At 39.5% G+C, this 19,569-nt stretch overlaps 1 protein-coding gene across 4 annotated transcripts in view; it reads right to left on the minus strand.

Moving 5' to 3' along the window:
• Positions 1 to 19,569, minus strand: part of IL31RA (interleukin 31 receptor A) — an 82,060-nt gene that overhangs the window by 37,051 nt on the left and 25,440 nt on the right. For all 4 annotated transcript variants that reach the window (XR_013445812.1, XM_078067313.1, XM_036065682.2 and 1 more), the window contains one exon: positions 13,514 to 13,604. Coding sequence is in view for 3 of the 4 variants with exons in the window: in XM_078067313.1 (XP_077923439.1) it covers positions 13,514 to 13,604 (91 nt within the window). In the remaining variant the exon portion in view is untranslated. The remainder of the gene's footprint in view (positions 1 to 13,513; positions 13,605 to 19,569) is intronic.

The following is a 19,569-nucleotide window of genomic DNA, read 5'->3' on the forward strand; positions in this document are numbered from 1 at the left end:
CTTGGTTAGTTTATACATATTATAAATTCTCCCATTCAGGACCAAGGAAAGAATCTAACTCCCGCTCTTCAATTATTCCCCTTGAAGAACTAGATTTTTGCCTTTCAAAAAAATCATATTCTCACTCAAAAGCAACATTTGAGAAGCAAAAATCATTAAAATACCAGGCAAATATGAAGTGTTAGTGAAATACTAAGTAAAGCATCGAATGATGGAACCGGTCTGGGTAACTGGGCAATGGATGATATGTGGAAAAGAGAAAAACACAAAATGTTCAACTATGCCACACTTCAACCTTATGTATCAATAATTTTTCCCCAGAAGATTACAATAGGGGAAATTTCTGAAATATATTCATCTGTATTTCATAGCTTATAAATCTTGCTCTTTGTAGTTTCTCACCCAATAACACCTATCCCTTCATAGGGAAAATAGATACAATCTAGAATATGGATCTAGACCCTGCAAGGGTCCAGAGATACAATCTATTGGTACATGAACTTAAAAAGGAAAAATTTTTCACATACCTATTGTTAAAATTTAGTTTCCTTCCATCATAAATGTGGTCAACAACCTACAGTTGTATCATTACTTGTTACTTTGTCACCATTAAATGTCAGAGTATTTTCCTATTTCAGTTGTTGCAGGTACCTTGATGTATCGATTAAGAAGCACATATAGTACTGTCACAAATTTGTTTCCTTAATACTTTCTTTTTCTCTTTTTATTTTTATTTGCATTTATTCTGTGCAGAATTTACTCCCAGGCCGTAAGTTTTTGTTTCTTCGGTTTCTTCTGGGATATCTTTTTCTTCTGTGCAACCTCTTCTCCTGGTTTAGGAACAATCTGCTCTTGTTAAGTAAGGATCATCTCTATGTGGCAGGGAGAGCTCATGTATGGGTTAGTCCAACCATGAGCCCTGTACATTCTGGTGACTTGGGAGCTTTGTTCACCTGGATGTGCTCAGTGACCAGAGAACCGACATCTAAACCCTTAAGTTCAGTATTACTCTCTGCATTTTTAAGCATGTGCAGTAACAATTCAGCACTCTTCTTGGGCCACCGACCCTGTGTCCAGCCCCACTGTTTGGCCTGGGCACACCTACCAACTCCACCATTGTAGCAACGGAATGGCACACACTGCTTCTGCAAAGTGACGTCTTTCAGATACTTGGGGGCTTTTCGGATCTGCAGACCCTTGATGGCCTGGGTAGTTTCACGTATGTTCTTAAAGTGAACACGAAGATTTGAACCTCTTGATTTGCATGATTTCGTAGGGTTTTCTGGGTCAAGCGAATGGCAAGCCATTTTCAGAGGTCACCTCAGGCAGCTTAGGGGAAGAGGAAGAGCAGTGGCTCCTGGGAGAATTCCTGTTTCCTTAATACTTTGATAACATTCTTTCATTATATTTGAGTTCCTTTGTAATCCTATGTATACTATTTATGCACTTACACATATTGAGAAGTGGTCCAGATGTTTCACCAGATGCCCAAGGGGTTAATCATACATGCTCATGCATGCACATACACACATACATAATTGAGAACAAAGGCAATTTCAAACTAAGGGCAATGTTCAATTCTGAGACTCAAACTAACTTCTTTTTGAGTCTTTGGTAAAATCAGTCTTAAGAAGCAGGCTTTTTTTTTTTTTAAGATTTTATTTATTTATTTATTTACTTACTTATTTATTTGACAGAGAGAGACAGCGAGAGAGGGAACACGAGCAGGGGGAATGGGAAAGGGAGAAGCAGGCTTCCCGTTGAGCAGGGAGCCCAATGCAGGGCTTGGATCTCAGGACCCTGGGATCATGACCTGAGCCGAAGGCAAACGCTTAACGACTGAGCCACCCAGGCGCCCCAGAAGCAGGCATTTTTGAGAGAGGAAGACAACTTAGGTTAACTTTACATATCAAAGCAAAGCTCTAATCCATCCAGGAAGGAAGCCCCTACCAGACAAGAAATAGGAAAAAGCCCATCACTTCTAGCAAGTAAAATACTGATGGGGGTGGGTAGGGAGACAATGAAAGTAAGAATAAGGAGCTCAGATGTCAGTGTTCTTGACAGAGCAGTAGAAACACGCAGATGGATCTGTGAAACTAGATCATCTGGGCTGGTGACTTACTTCACCAGGCACAGCCTGGGGCAGGTCACAAGCCTTTAGTCTAAAAGAAGGCTCAAGTTACACTCAGCTTCAACTCCAACATAATGCAGAAGTCCTAACACTGCAATGGCACAGCTCTTCAGAGAAGCCCCACACAGGCAAGTGTAGCATTCTGGGATCCAGAAGTCCCTGGTATCTCAGGGTGGGGAGTGGGTATAGACGTGTGAGGTTGGTCCAAGCCTGGGATTCAGATGAAGAGACTGCTATGCACAGGGGACTTCAGAACCACAGGAAAACAAATGGGACATGAACTTCAGGAATAGGTGCCAATATGATGCCCCAAAGTCTAGGCAAAGCCAGCTGTCCTGCAGAGGAGGCATGAGACCAAAGCAGGCAGTCCAGAGAAGACCAGAAGGCAACACAAAGATTTTCTTACATAGATTCACAATCCCTTGCCAGAGGTTCTTCATTCAGTCATATAAACCCTGCTCATGTACACAGACACCATCTTAAAAAGGAGCAGGAGAAAGGGAGGAACTCTGGAAGGTGGGCATTTACTCCAGAGGGACTGAATTAGCTAAAAAAACCCACTATAAACCATAGAAAATGAGCTAATGTTAACAAATAAGAGTGCTACCCACTCCCTCCTCTTCTTCAACCCTGCCTGGCTTTCCAGGGGAGAAGGAACTTTTGGAATGGATTGGCTTGATCATAGACTATAAGGATGTTATATTTTCTCTGCACACCTAACTAATACTGTATTTATTTCACCTCTGTCAGAGGTATTACCTTCTAACAAAAAAGCAATAGTAAAAGGTTCCAGAATCGAGGACATTCACTGTTTTGTTTAGGTTTAGGTTTTTTAAATTTGTATATATATTCATATATTTGTTCTATGAAATGAGCATTATCCACAGGGGAAAAGTAGCCCCTGGAAACGATAAATAAGAATGAGGGAGAGCTAGGTGCCTACATGTTGTGTCAACACTTCCAGCTCTTTCTTGAGAAGTTGCCTTCCTCTGAATGCTGCACCCCATCCTTTTTTTTAAGAGTTTATTTTTATTTTATTTGAGAGAGAGAAAGAGAGAACAAGCAGGGGGGAGGGAGAAGCAGACTCCCTGCTGAGCAGGAGCCCAGCATGGGGCTCTATCCCAAGACCCTGAGATCATGAGCCGAGCTGAAGGCAGACGCTTAACCAGCTGAGCCACCCAGGCGCCCCTACTGCCGCACCCCATCCTTGAAGCACCCATTAGTTAGCAGTGAAGTCAAAGATTTTCTATCTTGTGCTGTTGGGAAGATGGCAGAGTAGGACCCTAACCTCACCTCGTTCCACAGATACAACTAGGTAACATTCACATCAGCTTGAATATTCCAGAAAAAGACCCAAAGACTGACAGAACAAACCCCACAAACAAAGTAGAGAAAAGGCCACATCGAAGAAGGCGGAGATGCGATTTGAGACCTAAAGGGACTGGGGCCATCCACAAACGGGAGGGAGCTGGGAGTACAGTGAAAGGCAAGAAACAGACAATCACACTAGGGACTCAAAATGGGGAAGACGAACCCCCATAACATTTGGCTTTGAAAACAAGAGAGGCCTGATTTTGTGAGTTCTTACAAACAGTAGGACTCAAAGCCTGGAATTCTTAAAATAAGGTGTTCGGCTCTAGAAAAGCTCTGTGGGCATTAGGAAGCTGAGTCCTCACCCTTTAAGAGGCAGCATGACAAGCAGCCTAAGCAGATACAGTGAAGAACCAGCAGTTTGAAAACCACTGGGTGGCAGGGGTTCCTGTGTGGATCAGTCACTTGGGTGTCTGACTCCTGATATCAGCTCAGGTCATGATCCCAAGCCCTGTGTCCAGCTCTGCACTCAGTGCAGAGTCTGCTTCAGATTCTCTCTCTCTCCTCTCCCTCAACCCCTCCCCCCCACTTGCGTGCTCTCTAAATAAATAAATAAATAAAATCTTAAAAATAAAAAAAAAGGAAAGAAAACCACTGGTGGCAAATGGGAGGGGGAGTGATTTACTCATTACAGAGTATGTCCTGGAGAGCTATGGATCTCAGAAAGACACCTCCGGGAACAAAGGAGTTTGTAGGCACAATTTCCCATCCCGGCCCACCAGCATAAACACAAAGCCGCCTATGGGAACCAGTACTTTGCCCACACTCCCTACCTAACTTGCTTGCACCAAGCCCCCCACCCCATGCCTCAATGTATCTGCCTTTTCCAGTCACCCTTGCCTCGGTCCCAGCAATGTGGATCCCCTCCCACAGAAGATCAGCACAAACCTCACCAGCACTGCCTCTTCTGACCTGTGCCTTTTGCAGAGCCCTGGTCTTGGTGCTGGCGGGCTCTGCAGAAGCCTGAGGCCTTGTTAAAAGTGCAAGACCTTCCCACGTGCCCTTTGCAGATCCACTTAGGCTGGCCAGTACCAATAGCAGCAGCTCCAGGTCTCAATGAGCGAACAGACCAGAGTGTACCTTGTTTAAATACAGGCCACAGCTGTCGGGAACCAAACACTACCCACAACAGGCAAAGAGAGCCACTGCAGACAACTGAACTGAAGCAAAAAGAGACAAGAGCACAAGACACATGCAACACCCAGAGGAGAAACTCCCTGAAGGACTAGGTCCTGGGGAGCAGGGGACAGTGCACTGCAGGGTACGTCAGGACCTCTTCTTCCTAAAGCCATTACCTTCAAGAACAGGAGACATAGCTGACTTTACACAGAGAAATAGACACAGACAGTTACAAAAAATGAGAAGTCAGAGAAATATATCCAAGTGAAAGAATAGGACCAAACCACAAAAAAGACCTAAGCAAAACAGACATAAGTAATATATCTGACAGAGAATTTAAAGAATGATCATAAAGATACCCATTAGACTGGAGAAGAGAGTAGAGGACATCAGTAAGACACTTAATTAAGAGATAAAAAAGCATCAATCAGAGATAAAGACCACAATAAATGAAATTAAAAATACACTTGATGGAATAAGTAGCAGGCTAAACGAAACAGAGAAATAATGACCTGGAAGACAGAGTAATAGAAAGTAACCAAACTGGGCAAATGAGAGGAAAAAAATTATGAAACTTGAGAATAGTCTAGGGAACTCAGTGACTCCATCAAGTCTGAAAAAAATACTCGCATTATAGGGAGCCCAGAGGAAGAAAATAGAGAAAAGGGGGCAAAAAATTTATCTGAAGAAATAAGAACTGAAAACTTCCAAGAGGCACAGAGTGCCCTTTGTAGATCCAAGAGGTACAGAGACCCACATGGAACATTCTCCAGAATAGATCACATATTAGGCCGCAAGACAAGTCTCAAAAAATTCAAAAAGATTGAAATCACAGATAGCATTCATTTTTTCTGACCACAACACTATGAAACTAGAAGTCAACCACAGGAAAAAATCTGGAAAGACCACAAATTCACAGAGGTTAAATAACATGCTACTCAACAATGAATGAGTCAAACAAGAAATCAAAAGAAGAAATAAAAAATTACATGGAAACAAATGAAAATGAAAACAGAATGGTCCAAATCTTTGGGACACAGCAAAAGTGGTTCTAAGAGGGAAGTTTATAGCAATACAGGCATGCTTCAAGAAGCAAGAAAAGTCTCAAATAAACAACCTAATCTTACACCCAAAGGAGCTAGAAAAAGAACAACAAATGAAACCCCAAACCAGCAAAAAGAAGGAAATAATAAAGATTAGAACAGAAATAAATGATATAGAAACTAAAAAACAGTAGAACACATCAATGACCAGGAGCTGGTTCTTCGAAAAGATCAGTAAAATTGATAAACCTCTAGCCAGACTCATTAAAAGAGAAAGAGAGAGAGAGAGAGAAAGGGCTCAACTAAACAAAATCACAAATATAAGAGAAGAAATAACAACCGACACCACAGAAAGATAAACAAATGTAAAAGAATGTTATGAAAAATTATATGACAACAAATTGGACAACCTAGAAGAAATGCATAATTTCCCGGAAACATAAAACTACTAAAACTGAAACAGGAAGAAATAGAATATCTGAATAGATCCATTACTAGAAAGTAAATTGATTCAGTATTCAAAAAACTCCCAACAAACAAAAGTCCAGGACCAGATAGCTTCACAGGCAAATTCTACCAAACATATAAAGAAGAGTTAATACCTATTCTTCTCAAACTATTCCAAAAAATAGAAGAGGAAGGAAAATTTCCAAATTCATTCTATGAAGCCAGCATTACCTTAATACCAAAACCAGATTAAGACTCCACCAAAAAAAACTACAGGCCAATATCTCTGATGAATATAGATGCAAAAATCCTCAACAAAATACCAGCAAAGTGAATCCAATGATACATTAAAAGAAGTTGTTCACCATGATCAACTGGGATTTATTCCACGGTTGCAAGGGTGGTTCAATATTCTCAAATCAATCAGTGTGATACATCACATCTATAAGAGAAATTATAAAAATGATATGATCATTTCGATAGATCAGAAAAACCATTTAACAAAGTATAACCCGTTCATAATAAAAACCCTCAACAAAGTAGGGACAGAGGGAACATACCTCAATATGACAAAGGCCTTATATGAAAAACCCAGAGCCAACATCATAGTCGTGGGGAAAAGTTGAGAACATTTCCCCTAAGGCCAGGAACAAGACAAGGATGTCCACTCTCACCACTTTTATTCAATATAGTACTGGAAGTCCTAGCCACAAGCAAGCAGACAACAAAAAGAAATAAAAGGCATCCAAATTAGTAAGGAAGAAGTAAAACTTTCACTATTTGCAGATGACATGACACTATATACAGAAAATGCTAAAGACTACACCAAAAAACTACTAGAACTGAAATTTGAATTCATTAAAGTCTCAGGATACAAAATCAACATACAGAACTCTGTTGCATTTCTATATATTAATAATGAAGTAGCAGAAAGAAAAATTAAGAAAGCAATCCCATTTACAATTGCACCAAAAAAAATAAAGTACCTAGGAATAAACTTAACTAAAGAGATGAAAGACCTATACTCTGAAAATTATAAGACATTGATGAAAGAAATTGAAGATGACACAAAGAAATGGGAAGACATTCCATGCTCATAGACAGGAAGAAAAAAAAATTCTTAAAATGTCTATACTACCCAGAGCAATCTACACATTTAATGCAATCCCTATCAAAATACCAACAACATTTTTCACAGAATTAGAAAAAACAATCTTAAAATTTGTATGGAACCACAAGGACCCCAAAGAGTCAAAGCAATTTTGTTTGGAAAAAAAAAAAAAAGCAAAGCTGGAAGCATTACAATTTCAGACTTCTAGTTATACTACAAAGCTGCAATAATCAAAACAGTATGGTACGAGCACAAATATAGACACATAGATCAGAACAGAATGGAAAACCTAGAAATAAACCCACAATTACATGGTCAATTATTCTTCAACAAAGCAGGAACAAATATCCAACGGGAAAAAGGCAGTCTCTTCAACAAATGGTTTTGGGAAAACTGGACAGCAACATGCAAAAGAATGAAACTGGACCACTTTCTTACACCACACACAAAAATAAATTCAAAATGGATGAAAGACCTACATGTGAGACCCGAAACCATAAAAATAGTAGAAGAGAGCACAGGTAGTAATTTCTCTGACATTGGCTGTAGCAACATTTTTCTAGATATAGCTCCTGAAGCAAGGGAAATAAAAGCAAAAACAAACTATTGGGACTTGATCAAAATAAAATGCTTCTGCACAGCAAAGGAACAAGCAACAAAACCAAAAGACAACCCACTGGATGGGAGAAGATATTTGCAAATGACATCTCTGATAAAGGGTTATTATCTAAAATATATAAAGAACTGACACAACTTAATGCCCAAAAAACAAATAATCCAATTTAAAAATGGGCAGAAGACATCCAGATGGCCAACCAACCCATGAAAAGATGCTCAACTTCACTCATCATCACACCTGTCAGAAGGGCTAAAATCAAAAACAGTTTTGGTGAGGATATAGAGAAAAAGGAATCCTCTTGCACTGTTGGTGGAAATGCAAGCTGGGAACGCCACTGTGGAAAACAGTATGGAGTTTCCTCAAAAAGTTAAAAATAGAACTACCCTACAATCCAGTAATCACACTATTGGGTATTTACCAAAAAAAAATATAAAACACTAATTCAAAAGTATACCTACACCCCTATGTTTATTGCAGCATTATTTACAATAGCCAAGATATGAAAGCAGCCCAAGTGTCCAATGATAGATGAGTGGATAAAGAAGGAGTGGTATATATATACACAATGGAATATTATTCAACCATAAAAAAGAATGAAATCTTGCCATTTGCAACAACATGGATGGAGCTAGAGAGTATAATGTTAAGCAAAGTAAGTCAGAGAAAGGCAAATACCATATGACTTCACTCGTATGTGGAATTTAAGAAACAAAACAAATGAGCAAAGGGAAAAAAGAGAGAGACAGATAAACCAAGAAACAGACTCTTAGAAAATAAACTGATGGTTCTAGAGGGGAGGTGGATAGGGGTTGGGTGAAATAGGTGATGGGGATTAAGAAGGGCACTTGTGATGAACACTGGGTGATGTATCGATGTGTTGAATCACTATACTGTTCCCCTGAAACTAATATAACCCTGTATGTTATCTACATTGGAATTAAAATAAAACAATTTTTTAAAAAGATTTTTTATCTTTACTACTTGCATGCTGAAAATTATGACAAAGTAATCTCTAAGTCCAAATGCTTAAAAAGACCAAGGAACTGGACCTGAACCAAATAATACTGCATGTTACATTGGGATTGGAAGTTAGACCAGTAACGCATTCCTCAAAATACAAACATATTCCACAGCAGGAACATACAAAACCCAACAAGGCGGTGAACCAAAGTCAGCCCATAATATCCCCAAAGGAACAATCTTCACACTTAGCAACTCACTCTGCCTTCATGACTCAGAGATGATAGCAGTGTGCTCACATGTGTGTGTGTGTGTGTGTGTGTGTGTGTGTGTGTGTGTTTACACGTGGGTTAGTCTTTAGTCCTTTGGACAAGTTTTTTTTTTTAATATTCATTAAATACTAGCTTGCCCCTTACTTCACTTCACACATTTCACTTACACCCATCACACTAACTCTTAGCAGGATTTCAAAGTTAAGCCTTTCCTGCAGAACAAGGAAACAAGAAGTTTTTCCTTGTATCCCCAGAATATTCTTTGGTCTTGTGCTATTCTCATTATGGCCTCCTACAGTCGTATTTTATTTTATTTCCTTTTCATTCTTACTTTGTCTTGCATTGGCTGAATCCAGAGCCAGACACAAAAACCAATGTAGAAACAGATCCTTATGGATTCAAATGTACCCTGGTCAAAACTCAGTGTCTTATCTTTCCCAGTCTTCCCTGAATACCTCCCTTTACTCCTTCAGAAGCTTTAATTTATATATATTTACATATATATTTACATATATATATATATAAAGCCATAAGTCAGAAAAGGAGTCAAACATCTGGCACCCAGAACCAGAACAATCTGGTTCCCCAGGTATCAGGAAAAGAGAAAATAGTTTTTAAAATGATTTTCCAGGGGCGCCTGGGTGGCTCAGTCATTAAGTGTCTGCCTTCCACTCAGGTCATGATCCCAGGGTCCTGGGATCGAACCCTGCATGGAGCCCTGCATGGAGCCCCACATGGAGCCCTGCAACAGGCTCCCTGCTTGGCAGGGGGCCTGCTTCTCCCTCTCCCACTAGCCCCCACCCCACTTGTGTTCCCTCTCTCACTGTCTCTCTCTGTCAAGTAAATAAATAAAATCTTTTTAAAAAATGATTTTCCATTCCACATGAGCTTATTAATGGGGCTACATTTGTCTTGTCCTTACTGCTTGGAATATGGCAAGAAAGCAATATTCTTATAGAGATATTGGTGTATGAGAAGAAAAAATTCCTATTCCTTCTACCTTCCTAGGTTCTGCAGCTAGGGCCTTATAAAATAAAACTAACAAAAAACAGATTAAAAAGAAAAAAAAACAGTTTATTAATGCATGCAGCACGTATCATGCAGGAGAAACCTCAATAAAGAGTAATTCAAAGAGGTGGTTAGATCGTGGGCTCACATAGCATCTTAACAAAAACACAATAAATTTGTGCAGAAGAGACAGGACAAAGGAAAAGGAATTTAGGTTTCCAAGGGTAGCAAACTGCAGGAAGGTAAATACGTGTGGGAAACTAATGCAGTAGGCTTCATTTCTGCATCTGTTGAATCTCATCTGCCTCCACATCAAAATAATCCCCATGTCAAAGTAGTATATTTTGGAATGGAATATTTTAATCCTTTAACCTAGTATTACAGAAGAGATCTGTGATAAATAAAATGTGCATTCAGAAGTATTTCCAGTGCTCATCAACATCTCCCCTTCTTGGATATACAGCAAGATTTTATTTTCTTGCACCCTTGAATTTAGGCATGGCCATGTGACTTGCTCTGGCCAAATGAGGGACTCATTTAAGTTCTGGTGCATGATTCTCCTTTCTCTCCTTCCTGTGTTCCTGCACACCCTGCAAATCCATGCTGAGATGATAGTGTCTTAGGATGGTAGAACCTTCATCACCCTGGGCTTCTGCTTACCTCCTGCTGTTTTCAACACTGGGATATGGGGCTTGTTTATTTTTACAGCATAAACAACTTTCCCTGACTAACATAAAAAATAGACAGTCTGCTCTGAAAATCCAGGATTCTAAGACTTGGGAGAAGAATTCACTTTATCAGTAGTTTTCTCTCTTCGTGTGTCCTCATGACATTCGAATTCTGCATATGTATCTCAGGTCATTTGAGATTAGTTTTATCACAATTAGGGGGCTGAGAGGAACTGGAATAAGAAGGAACCAGATGAATAAACAATACTAGGCTTCACTTTGACTTACTTGCTTTACTTACAATTACATTTCTGCCTGTTATCTGGTGTGACCCTGCACGTATGAACTGCTTTTACTTTACATAATGGAACCACCACTATTCTCAAAGCCTATACAGCTTCCCACTTGTCGGAAAACAGGGTGCTGATTTTAAGTCTTATCCATTATCTCTAGTTAGAATATCAGCTCTTCATCTGAAGACTGTTACATGTGATAGAGCACAAAGGGCACTTCATCTCTGTTATACTTTTTATAAAAACCCAGGAGTACTGACAAGTACTCAAGAGTGTTAAGGTCATGAGAAACAAGGAAAGACTAAGAAACTATCACAGACCACAAGAGACAAGGGAGATATGACAATGCAATGCAATATGGTACCATGAATTCGATCTTGGAACAGAGAACATTAATGAAAAAAACTAGTGAAATCCAAATAAAGTCTGGAATTTAGTCTACAATAATGTGTCAATATCACTTTCTTAGTTTGGGCAAATGTATTATAAGATATTAACAATGGGGGAAACTGGATGAGGGGTATACAAGAACTCTCTGTACTGTCTTCACAAATTTTCTATAAATCTAAAACAATTCAAAAACAGAATTTTTATTTTTATTTATTTTTTTAAAGATTTTATTTACTTATTTGTCAGAGAGAGAGAGTGAGAGCGAGCAGCAGGCAGAGGGAGATGCAGGCTCCCCGCTGAGCAGGGAGCCCAATGCAGGACTCAATCCCAGGACCCTGGGATCATGGCCTGAGCTGAAGGCAGATGCTTAACTGCCTGAGCCAACCAGGTGTCCTGCAGAATTTTTATTTTTTAAAAATAGACAACTGAAGGATAGACTTACCATTTGTGCATATCTATCCTTCCACCACATCTTCAAAAAAAAGCCATAACTATATTCCTATGTTTCTAAAAATAACTATTTCTCCTACATCTAGAAATAAGGGGAAATATTCATTAACCTTCCTCTAAGAAAGATAAGGAGAATATTCTTGCTTATGAGAGAATTTTCCACATGCAAAAAGAACATTTTTCAAAATTCATTGTTCTTGATCTCCCTTCTTCCCTATGTGCTCATATCACCTAGAGCTGTTGCAAAATTAGTGTTTTGAAAAATGTCTCTAAAGAGAAGAGGGGCAGGGCTGATTGAGACCTGGGGAAGGATATTCTAAAAGGGAAGTCAGGTGGAAACTGGAGCCAGTTGTGTAGGACGTGGTATAAGTAAAAGGTAATAAGAAGAGAAGAAGCCAGAGATAGAAGACAGAAAAGGTAAGTTGAGCAGAAGGGTGAGTTGATAGGAGCCATGATGCATATAACTTCAACTGTAAATTGCATAACTGGGACCAATTTTGGTTTCTGAGCTGGCCAGGAGAGGCTAGATGAGACAGAGAGATATAGGCCTACCTGCCCATAGTGTCTATAAAACTCCTAAGCACCACAGGTATACCCTAGCAGGCTACAAGGCAGGCCATGCCAGGGGAGAGATCTGGAAGACATTATCTGTGGGTTATGACTGCCTCTTGGTCACCCCCAATTACTACATGTTACGGTCTTAATTATATATGGCCAAATTAATATGTTGAAGCCCTAACCACCATTACCTCAGAAAGTAACTCTATTTGGAGACGGTTGGAGACGGGTTCTTAAGGAGGTAGTAGTTAACCCGAGGCCATTAGGGTAGGCCCTAATCTAATCCGACTCCTGTTCTTAGAAGAGAAGGAGATTAGGACACACAAAGGGATGACCATACAAAGAGGAATCAAGAGGAACGTCATTTATGCACCAAGGAGACAGGTGTCAGGAAAACAACTCTATGGACACTTTGATCTTGGACTTCCAGTCTCCAGAACTATGAGAAAATAAATTTCTGTTCTTTAAGCCACTCAGTGTGTAGTAATGAGAGCCCTAGCAAACTGGTACATGATGTGATGTCTTCTCTACATTCCGAGTAACCAACCCCCACTTTTCCTCTCTGGTCTTTATTTTTTTTAATATAAGATGCAATCAAAGTAATGGATAATAAATATCCTAATATGGATATTAGACCCAAAGTCTTAAGTTGGACCATTGTAAAAATGTGTTATTTCATCATTTCCCTTTATATCCTTGGAAATTATTGAAAATACTGTGAAAGTCATGTATTTTTGTTTTTATATGTGTGTTTTACATGAAACAACTGCTCCTAACATAAAAACTATTGAGATAAGAACTTACTACCACACTAAAACAGTGGATCTGGGCCTTTTGGGAGGTCATATCTCCCTCTGAAAATACGATAGGACATCTTGCCAAATTTGCACACACATATGTATACATCAACATGCACACACCCATCCACAGAAATTCAGGGAGTTCACAAACCCCCTGTTGCTCATCCACATATGCCCAAGCTCCAGGAGTCTCTTTGCACTCAGATTCATAGTTCTTGTCCAAAGAAGTTAGTAAGAATCACATAATCCATAAAAGGGCACCTGTAAACCTACCTGCCAGGCTGAATTTGCAGAGTAGAAGGAACATCCACAGTGCCCAGGCCCACATTGTCCCCAGGTTAATGCAGGCAGGCTGAGGAGAGAACTGAAAATGTCATCAGTCAAAAGTTAGTTTCCTATCTCTTTTAAACAACTCTATTTCCAGTGATAGATTCTGGGGGTTTTAAGGAAGAATCCTTTATTTTTTTTTTAATTTTTTTCCTTATTTTATATTTTTGGCTATCATCACATAGATCCCTTTACAATTACTTCATCAGCCCCAGTCATCATTTAATTTGTCCATAATTCACTCCACTATGTAATATGAAAAGTACACCAGCCACCAAGAAATAAAGTACTGTGAGTCATATAGATCTGAGACCATCATCTGTTCTCTGCCTCAGGCCCTAGCACTGTGGCCAAATGGAATGACTCCTAATTTCCGCAAAGTGCCATGGTATTTCACATCCCTTATTCCTCTTATTCCTCTAAGTAAGTACCTACTGATACAAGATAGACATACAATATTGTTAATGGACTTAATTAGAACAAAAAGGCTACTGACTCTTTATCTCATCCCATAGAGAGATGGTGGGATAATCTAGAGTTAAAGCAAATGAAAAAGCAATAACTCATTTCTGAAAGAAAAAAAAAAAAGGACTCCAAATTTCATCTGACAGATCATTATAGGAAAAAAGAAACAGTTCTCAACAAAATAAATCATTTGAGAAAAAAATCACATGCATCATTTCTGGAGAAAACCACCAGGATAAAATTTTCTCACCAGGATAAAATTGAAACATCTTATTAATTGAAAATGCCTATGGCAATAAAGCAGAATGAAAACTTGATTTAAATGAGTATAAAATAAAGGGAAATTTTTAAATTTTTTAATGAAGAATAAGTGTGTTCTTCAAAATTAATCGTAACACCAATAGTATTTGTCAGTGCCTAATTATTCAGAACATTGTCTTAATTTTCTCCATTTCTTAGCTAGAAGACATACCTTTACACTAGTTCTAAAAGCATTCTGGAAAGGGAGGGAGGTCCAACCATGAAAACTCTATAAAAGCTATGAAGCTCAAATTCTCAATAAATAAATAATTATGGATGTGAAAGCTAAAATTATTATTCTGACATGGGGTTTTATTTTTTAAAATCTTATCAATATTAACTGTTGAATAAAACATTTTAAAATTAATGGAAATTACTGCTTGCCTTCTTTAAAATGAGAATACTCATCTATTATTTGTGAATTTAAAAAAAATCCTTCTCAAAAAAAATCAACAGTATTAAATCATACTCAGAGACAAAATTAGAAAAATTGCAGTAGTTGGAGAGGGGCGTTCTAGAAGATGACACTGCCTAAGTGTTCTAGCCCTGGCACCCCCTTGAATCAGCTGGTGACCTCAGGTATTCTCTTATTCATTTAGCAGTGTCCCAGCCATACATTAGGTGCTTGGAATAAAAGATGATCCTGTCCCCAACTTCACTGTAGTTCAATGGTTTTTAACAAGGAGAAGGGAGTCAGAGTTTGGGGAAGATGCAAAGTAAGCTACTGTTACTGATGGCTCTGTATCATATCCCTCCAAATGGGTTTGAGAAGAAAAAAAGGTTGAGAACCATGGATCTACTTACAGAGACAGAAGCGTGGATACTAATAGCAAATATCACATGGTAAGTGCTGTAATTATAATAGTGCAACAAGAGTACAAAGCATCTGAGACAAATGAGTCAAAGACTATGGAAAGCCAACAAGTGGTGCTAAATAATGATGCCCCTCATTCTACCACTTTCCTGCCCTCTAGTGCCTTTTCCCCTTCCCCTCACACACCAGAGGACCATCACAAAGTGATTGCTTGTGGGTAGTGAACATGAACAAATCTGAGGTGCCTCCGAGGAACTTAGCAATAAGTTCAAATGGGAGTTTAACTAGCAAAATCTGTGTACGAAGGCCATCTTTGGGAGTAAATCAGGCGGTAAATATGCAGTTGTAGAGCTTGAGTTCACTCTAAACTCCAGGCAAGGAAATCTGGGCATAATCTCAGACAGGTGGATCTGGAAAATCATTATCATCACTTAGTTGCAGGGAACTACTTGACTAATTGTATCTCAAATGGAAGGAGACTGTGAGAACACAAAGAACAAGTCTCCTCAGACTTTAAAATGTTGATGGTTAAAAAAAGAAGTTGGCCAAGTTTATCAATACTATCTCCTGGAGGAAATGATGAAATTTCCTGGTACTGGAACAAGGCAACCCATCAGACCTAACCACAGTCTTGATGAAAGAAAACTCAAAACCAAAAATCTCCACCATTGCTGTGAAGCCTTCTTTGATGATTAATTTAGGGGAGGAAACCCTGAACAAGGGCCGTGAGTCATTAGACAGACTACCCTTGGGGCACCTGGGTGGCTCAGGCTGTTGCACAACCAACTCTTAGTTTCGGCTCTGGTACTGATCTCAGGGTTGTGAGAGGGAACCCTAAGTCGGGCTCCATGCTCAGCAGGGAATCTCCTTGAGGATTCTCTCCCTCTGCCCCTTCCCCCACTCATGCTCACTCTCGTTCTCTCTCTCGTTCTCTCTTTCTAAAATAAATCTTTAAAGACAAGAATCCCCCCACTCCCTTTGAGCACAGTAAAGGTGTCACCTGTTCTCTGGACAGTAGTCACATTCTTAGTGCCTCTTCTAATGAGACAATTAGAATTCATGGTTTAAAATCTGGGAAAACCCTGAAGGAATTTTGCGACCATCCCTCCTTTGTTAATGAAGCAACTTTTACACAAGATGGACCTTATATTAGTGCATCCTCTGATGGCACTGTAAAGATCTGGAATATGAAGACTACAGAATGTTCAAATACCTTTAAATCCCTGGGCAGCACTGCAGGGACAGATATCATGGTCAACAGTGTGATCCTGGTTCCTAAAAACCCAGAGCACTTTGTGGTGTGCAACAGATGAAATAGAGTGGTCATCATGACCATGCAGGGTCAGACTGTCAGAAGCTTCAGCTCTGGTAAGAGAGGTGGTGGTGATTTTCTTTGCTGCACCCTCCCTCCCCGTGTGAATGGATCTACTGTGTAGGGGAGGACTTTGTGCTCTACCGTATTAACACAGTCAACTGGCAAACTGCAGAGAACTGGGACAGTTCACGAGAAAGATGTGATTGGTATCGCACATCAGCCTCATCAGAATTTGACTGCTACCTACAGTGAGGATGGACTCCTAAAGCTCTGGAGACCCTAATTCCACTTTTTTTTTTTAAAAAACTCGCTTGAGAGCATGTACTTAAGTGAAGACATATTCATGTATTGCTTTTTTTTTTTTAGGCTACCTTTTCTCAACAATTATCTGAACGTAGGCACAAGAATAATTTTGTGAAAATTCATGTTCAAAAAAAAAAGAAAAACCCTATCAGTCTCTTGGAGTCTAAATGAGGTAACTCACCCTCCCTAAAGCTGAGCAATTCTGAGGTGTAGCAAGACTCTGGGTCCTAGGAAATTCACAAAGATTATGCCATGCTCGCAATGTCCACAATAGCCAAACTATGGAAAGAGCCAAGACGTCCATCAACAGATGAATGTATAAAGAAGCGGTGGTATATATATATATATATATATATATATATATATATATATATATACACAGTGGAATATTATGCAGCCATCAAAAAAAAACGAAACCTTGCCATTTGCAACAACATGGATGCAACTAGAGGGTATTATGCTAAGCGAAATAAGTCAATCAGAGAAAGACATGTATCATATGACCTCACTGATATGAGGAATTCTTAATCTCAGGAAACAAACTGAGGGTTGCTGGAGTGGTGGGGGGTGGGAGGGATGGGGTGGCTGTGTGATAGACACTGGGGAGGGTATGTGCTATGGTGAGTGCTGTGAATTGTGTAAGACTGATGAATCACAGTCCTGTACCTCTGAAACAAATAATACATTATATGTTTAAAAAAGAAGAAGAAGAAGAAGATAGTAGGAAGGGAAAAATGATGGGGGGGGATTCGAAGAGGGAGATGAACCATGAGAGACTGTGGACCCTGAGAAACAAACTGAGAGTTCTAGAGGGGAGGGGGTGGGGGGATGGGTTAGCCTGGTGATGGGTATTAAAGAGGGCACATATTTAATGGAGCACTGGGTGTTATACACAAACAATGAATCATGGAACACTACATCAAAAAAAAATAAATTAATTTTAAAAAAAAGATTATGCCACGCTCTGGAGAAAATCAAAACCATATTCTGCATTCCCCAGGTCATCAGCCCTAACTTCTAAATGCTTTGAACAACTGTCTTCAATAAAAGGTCACTTCCTAGAAATATACAGTTTCTCATTAGTGGGACCTCATTTGAATACAGCATTTAATGGAGACCCAGAATTCTCAAACAACGCTATGAACATTCCACATTGGACTAAAGGACTCTTAGAATGTATAGTGATGCCACTTAAGTAACCTGTGGTATCTTATCTTTAAAGGTGTAAACCCAGTAGTAGCTACTGTTATGAGAAGGACTGAAAACACATCCAAGCAATTACTGCTGGCTATGCACAGTGCCTGGGGACGAGACAAGAAGCAGGAAACAAAGGAGAAGATGCTTCCTCTGCCAGTTTCTGCTAAAAATGTTAGCATGTTAAATTATCCCTGCCTTCCCACATCCTGTCTCATAGACCAAAGCAAAAGAAATAGCGTGGGTGTTCTACTCTGTAGCAGTCCCCCATTACACCCACCCACTCCCCCCACCCCAACACACACAAGCTGTCCTTTGGCAGTTCAGTGATTCCCACTCAAGCCTGCATCCTAGATGCAAAGTTTCATCTGAATAACTTGTACAAAAATGTACCACTATGTGATTTTTCCCAGGGCTGGTCCTACTTTCATTCATTCATTCATTCATTCATCCATACATTCACCTAACTAACGTATATTGATACCCATTCTGTGCCAGGAAACGTGCATAGCATGGAATCGGGTTTTTAAAGGATGGGCAAAGAAGGAATAAATTCTAGGTACAGCACTCTGGCCATAAATTTAATTAAGAACGTGTAAACTCTACTGATGGGAAGGAGGAAGCAAGCAGCAAGTTGCCCAGCCTCATTAAGTCCCACTACATTCCTTAACTATGTATGGTAATGGAAGTTAACTAGACTTATTGTGGTGATTATTTCACAATATATACAAATATCAAATCATTAAGGTGTACACCTGAAACTAATATAATGTTATATGTAATTATATATAAATTAAAAAAGATGTCAAAGAACCACATTCAGTTTCAAAGTCTATGAAACCCCCTTGAGGTGCAGGATGCCTTCACACAAAGAACATTTTGAGATGCCAGCAGCAGGACAGGCAAAAGCATAATCATGATGTGATAGTGAGAGTCTACAAAGTGCTGATCACATTATAAAAACGATACCTTGCCCTTTTTTAAAAAAAATAGATTTTTATTTATTTGAGAGAGAGAGAGCACACAAGCAAGGGAGAGGGGCAGGGGGAGAGGGAGAAGCAGGCTTGATCCCAGGACCCTGGGATCCTGACCTGAGCTGAAGGCAGACCTTAACCGACTGCACCACCCAGGCGCCCCGTAGCTTGCCCTTCTAAAAATCCCTGTGGACTTGTATTATCTCCACTTTACAAATATGGAAGTTGAGGCTCAGAGATATTATGTAACCAGTCCAAAAATCATTTTTGGCATAGCTGGGATTCAAACCCATGACTGTCTTATTCCAAAGCCTAGACTCTTTCTACCAAAATCAAACAGTAGCTTTTAGCGATTTACTGTCCCTCAGCCCTCCTGCCACAAAACACCAGTACACAAAAAGGATCTTCTTTTGAAGCTCCTAGATCTAATTTTCTCTAGAGTTTCCAGAAAGATATTCATTATATATATTCACATATTTTCACCATCCCCTGAACTTTGACCCCCATAATTCCCCACCCTTACCCCAACAGTTTAAAATATTAACTCCAAAAGATTAGATACCCCATAATTAGCAAAGACCAGTCTAACTAAGGAGTAATTCACGTGGTGGGTCCTGACCCATAATTTCACTGAAGA

The sequence above is a fragment of the Halichoerus grypus genome, chromosome 2 (assembly GCF_964656455.1).
Source record: "Halichoerus grypus chromosome 2, mHalGry1.hap1.1, whole genome shotgun sequence".
NCBI lineage: Eukaryota > Metazoa > Chordata > Mammalia > Carnivora > Phocidae > Halichoerus > Halichoerus grypus.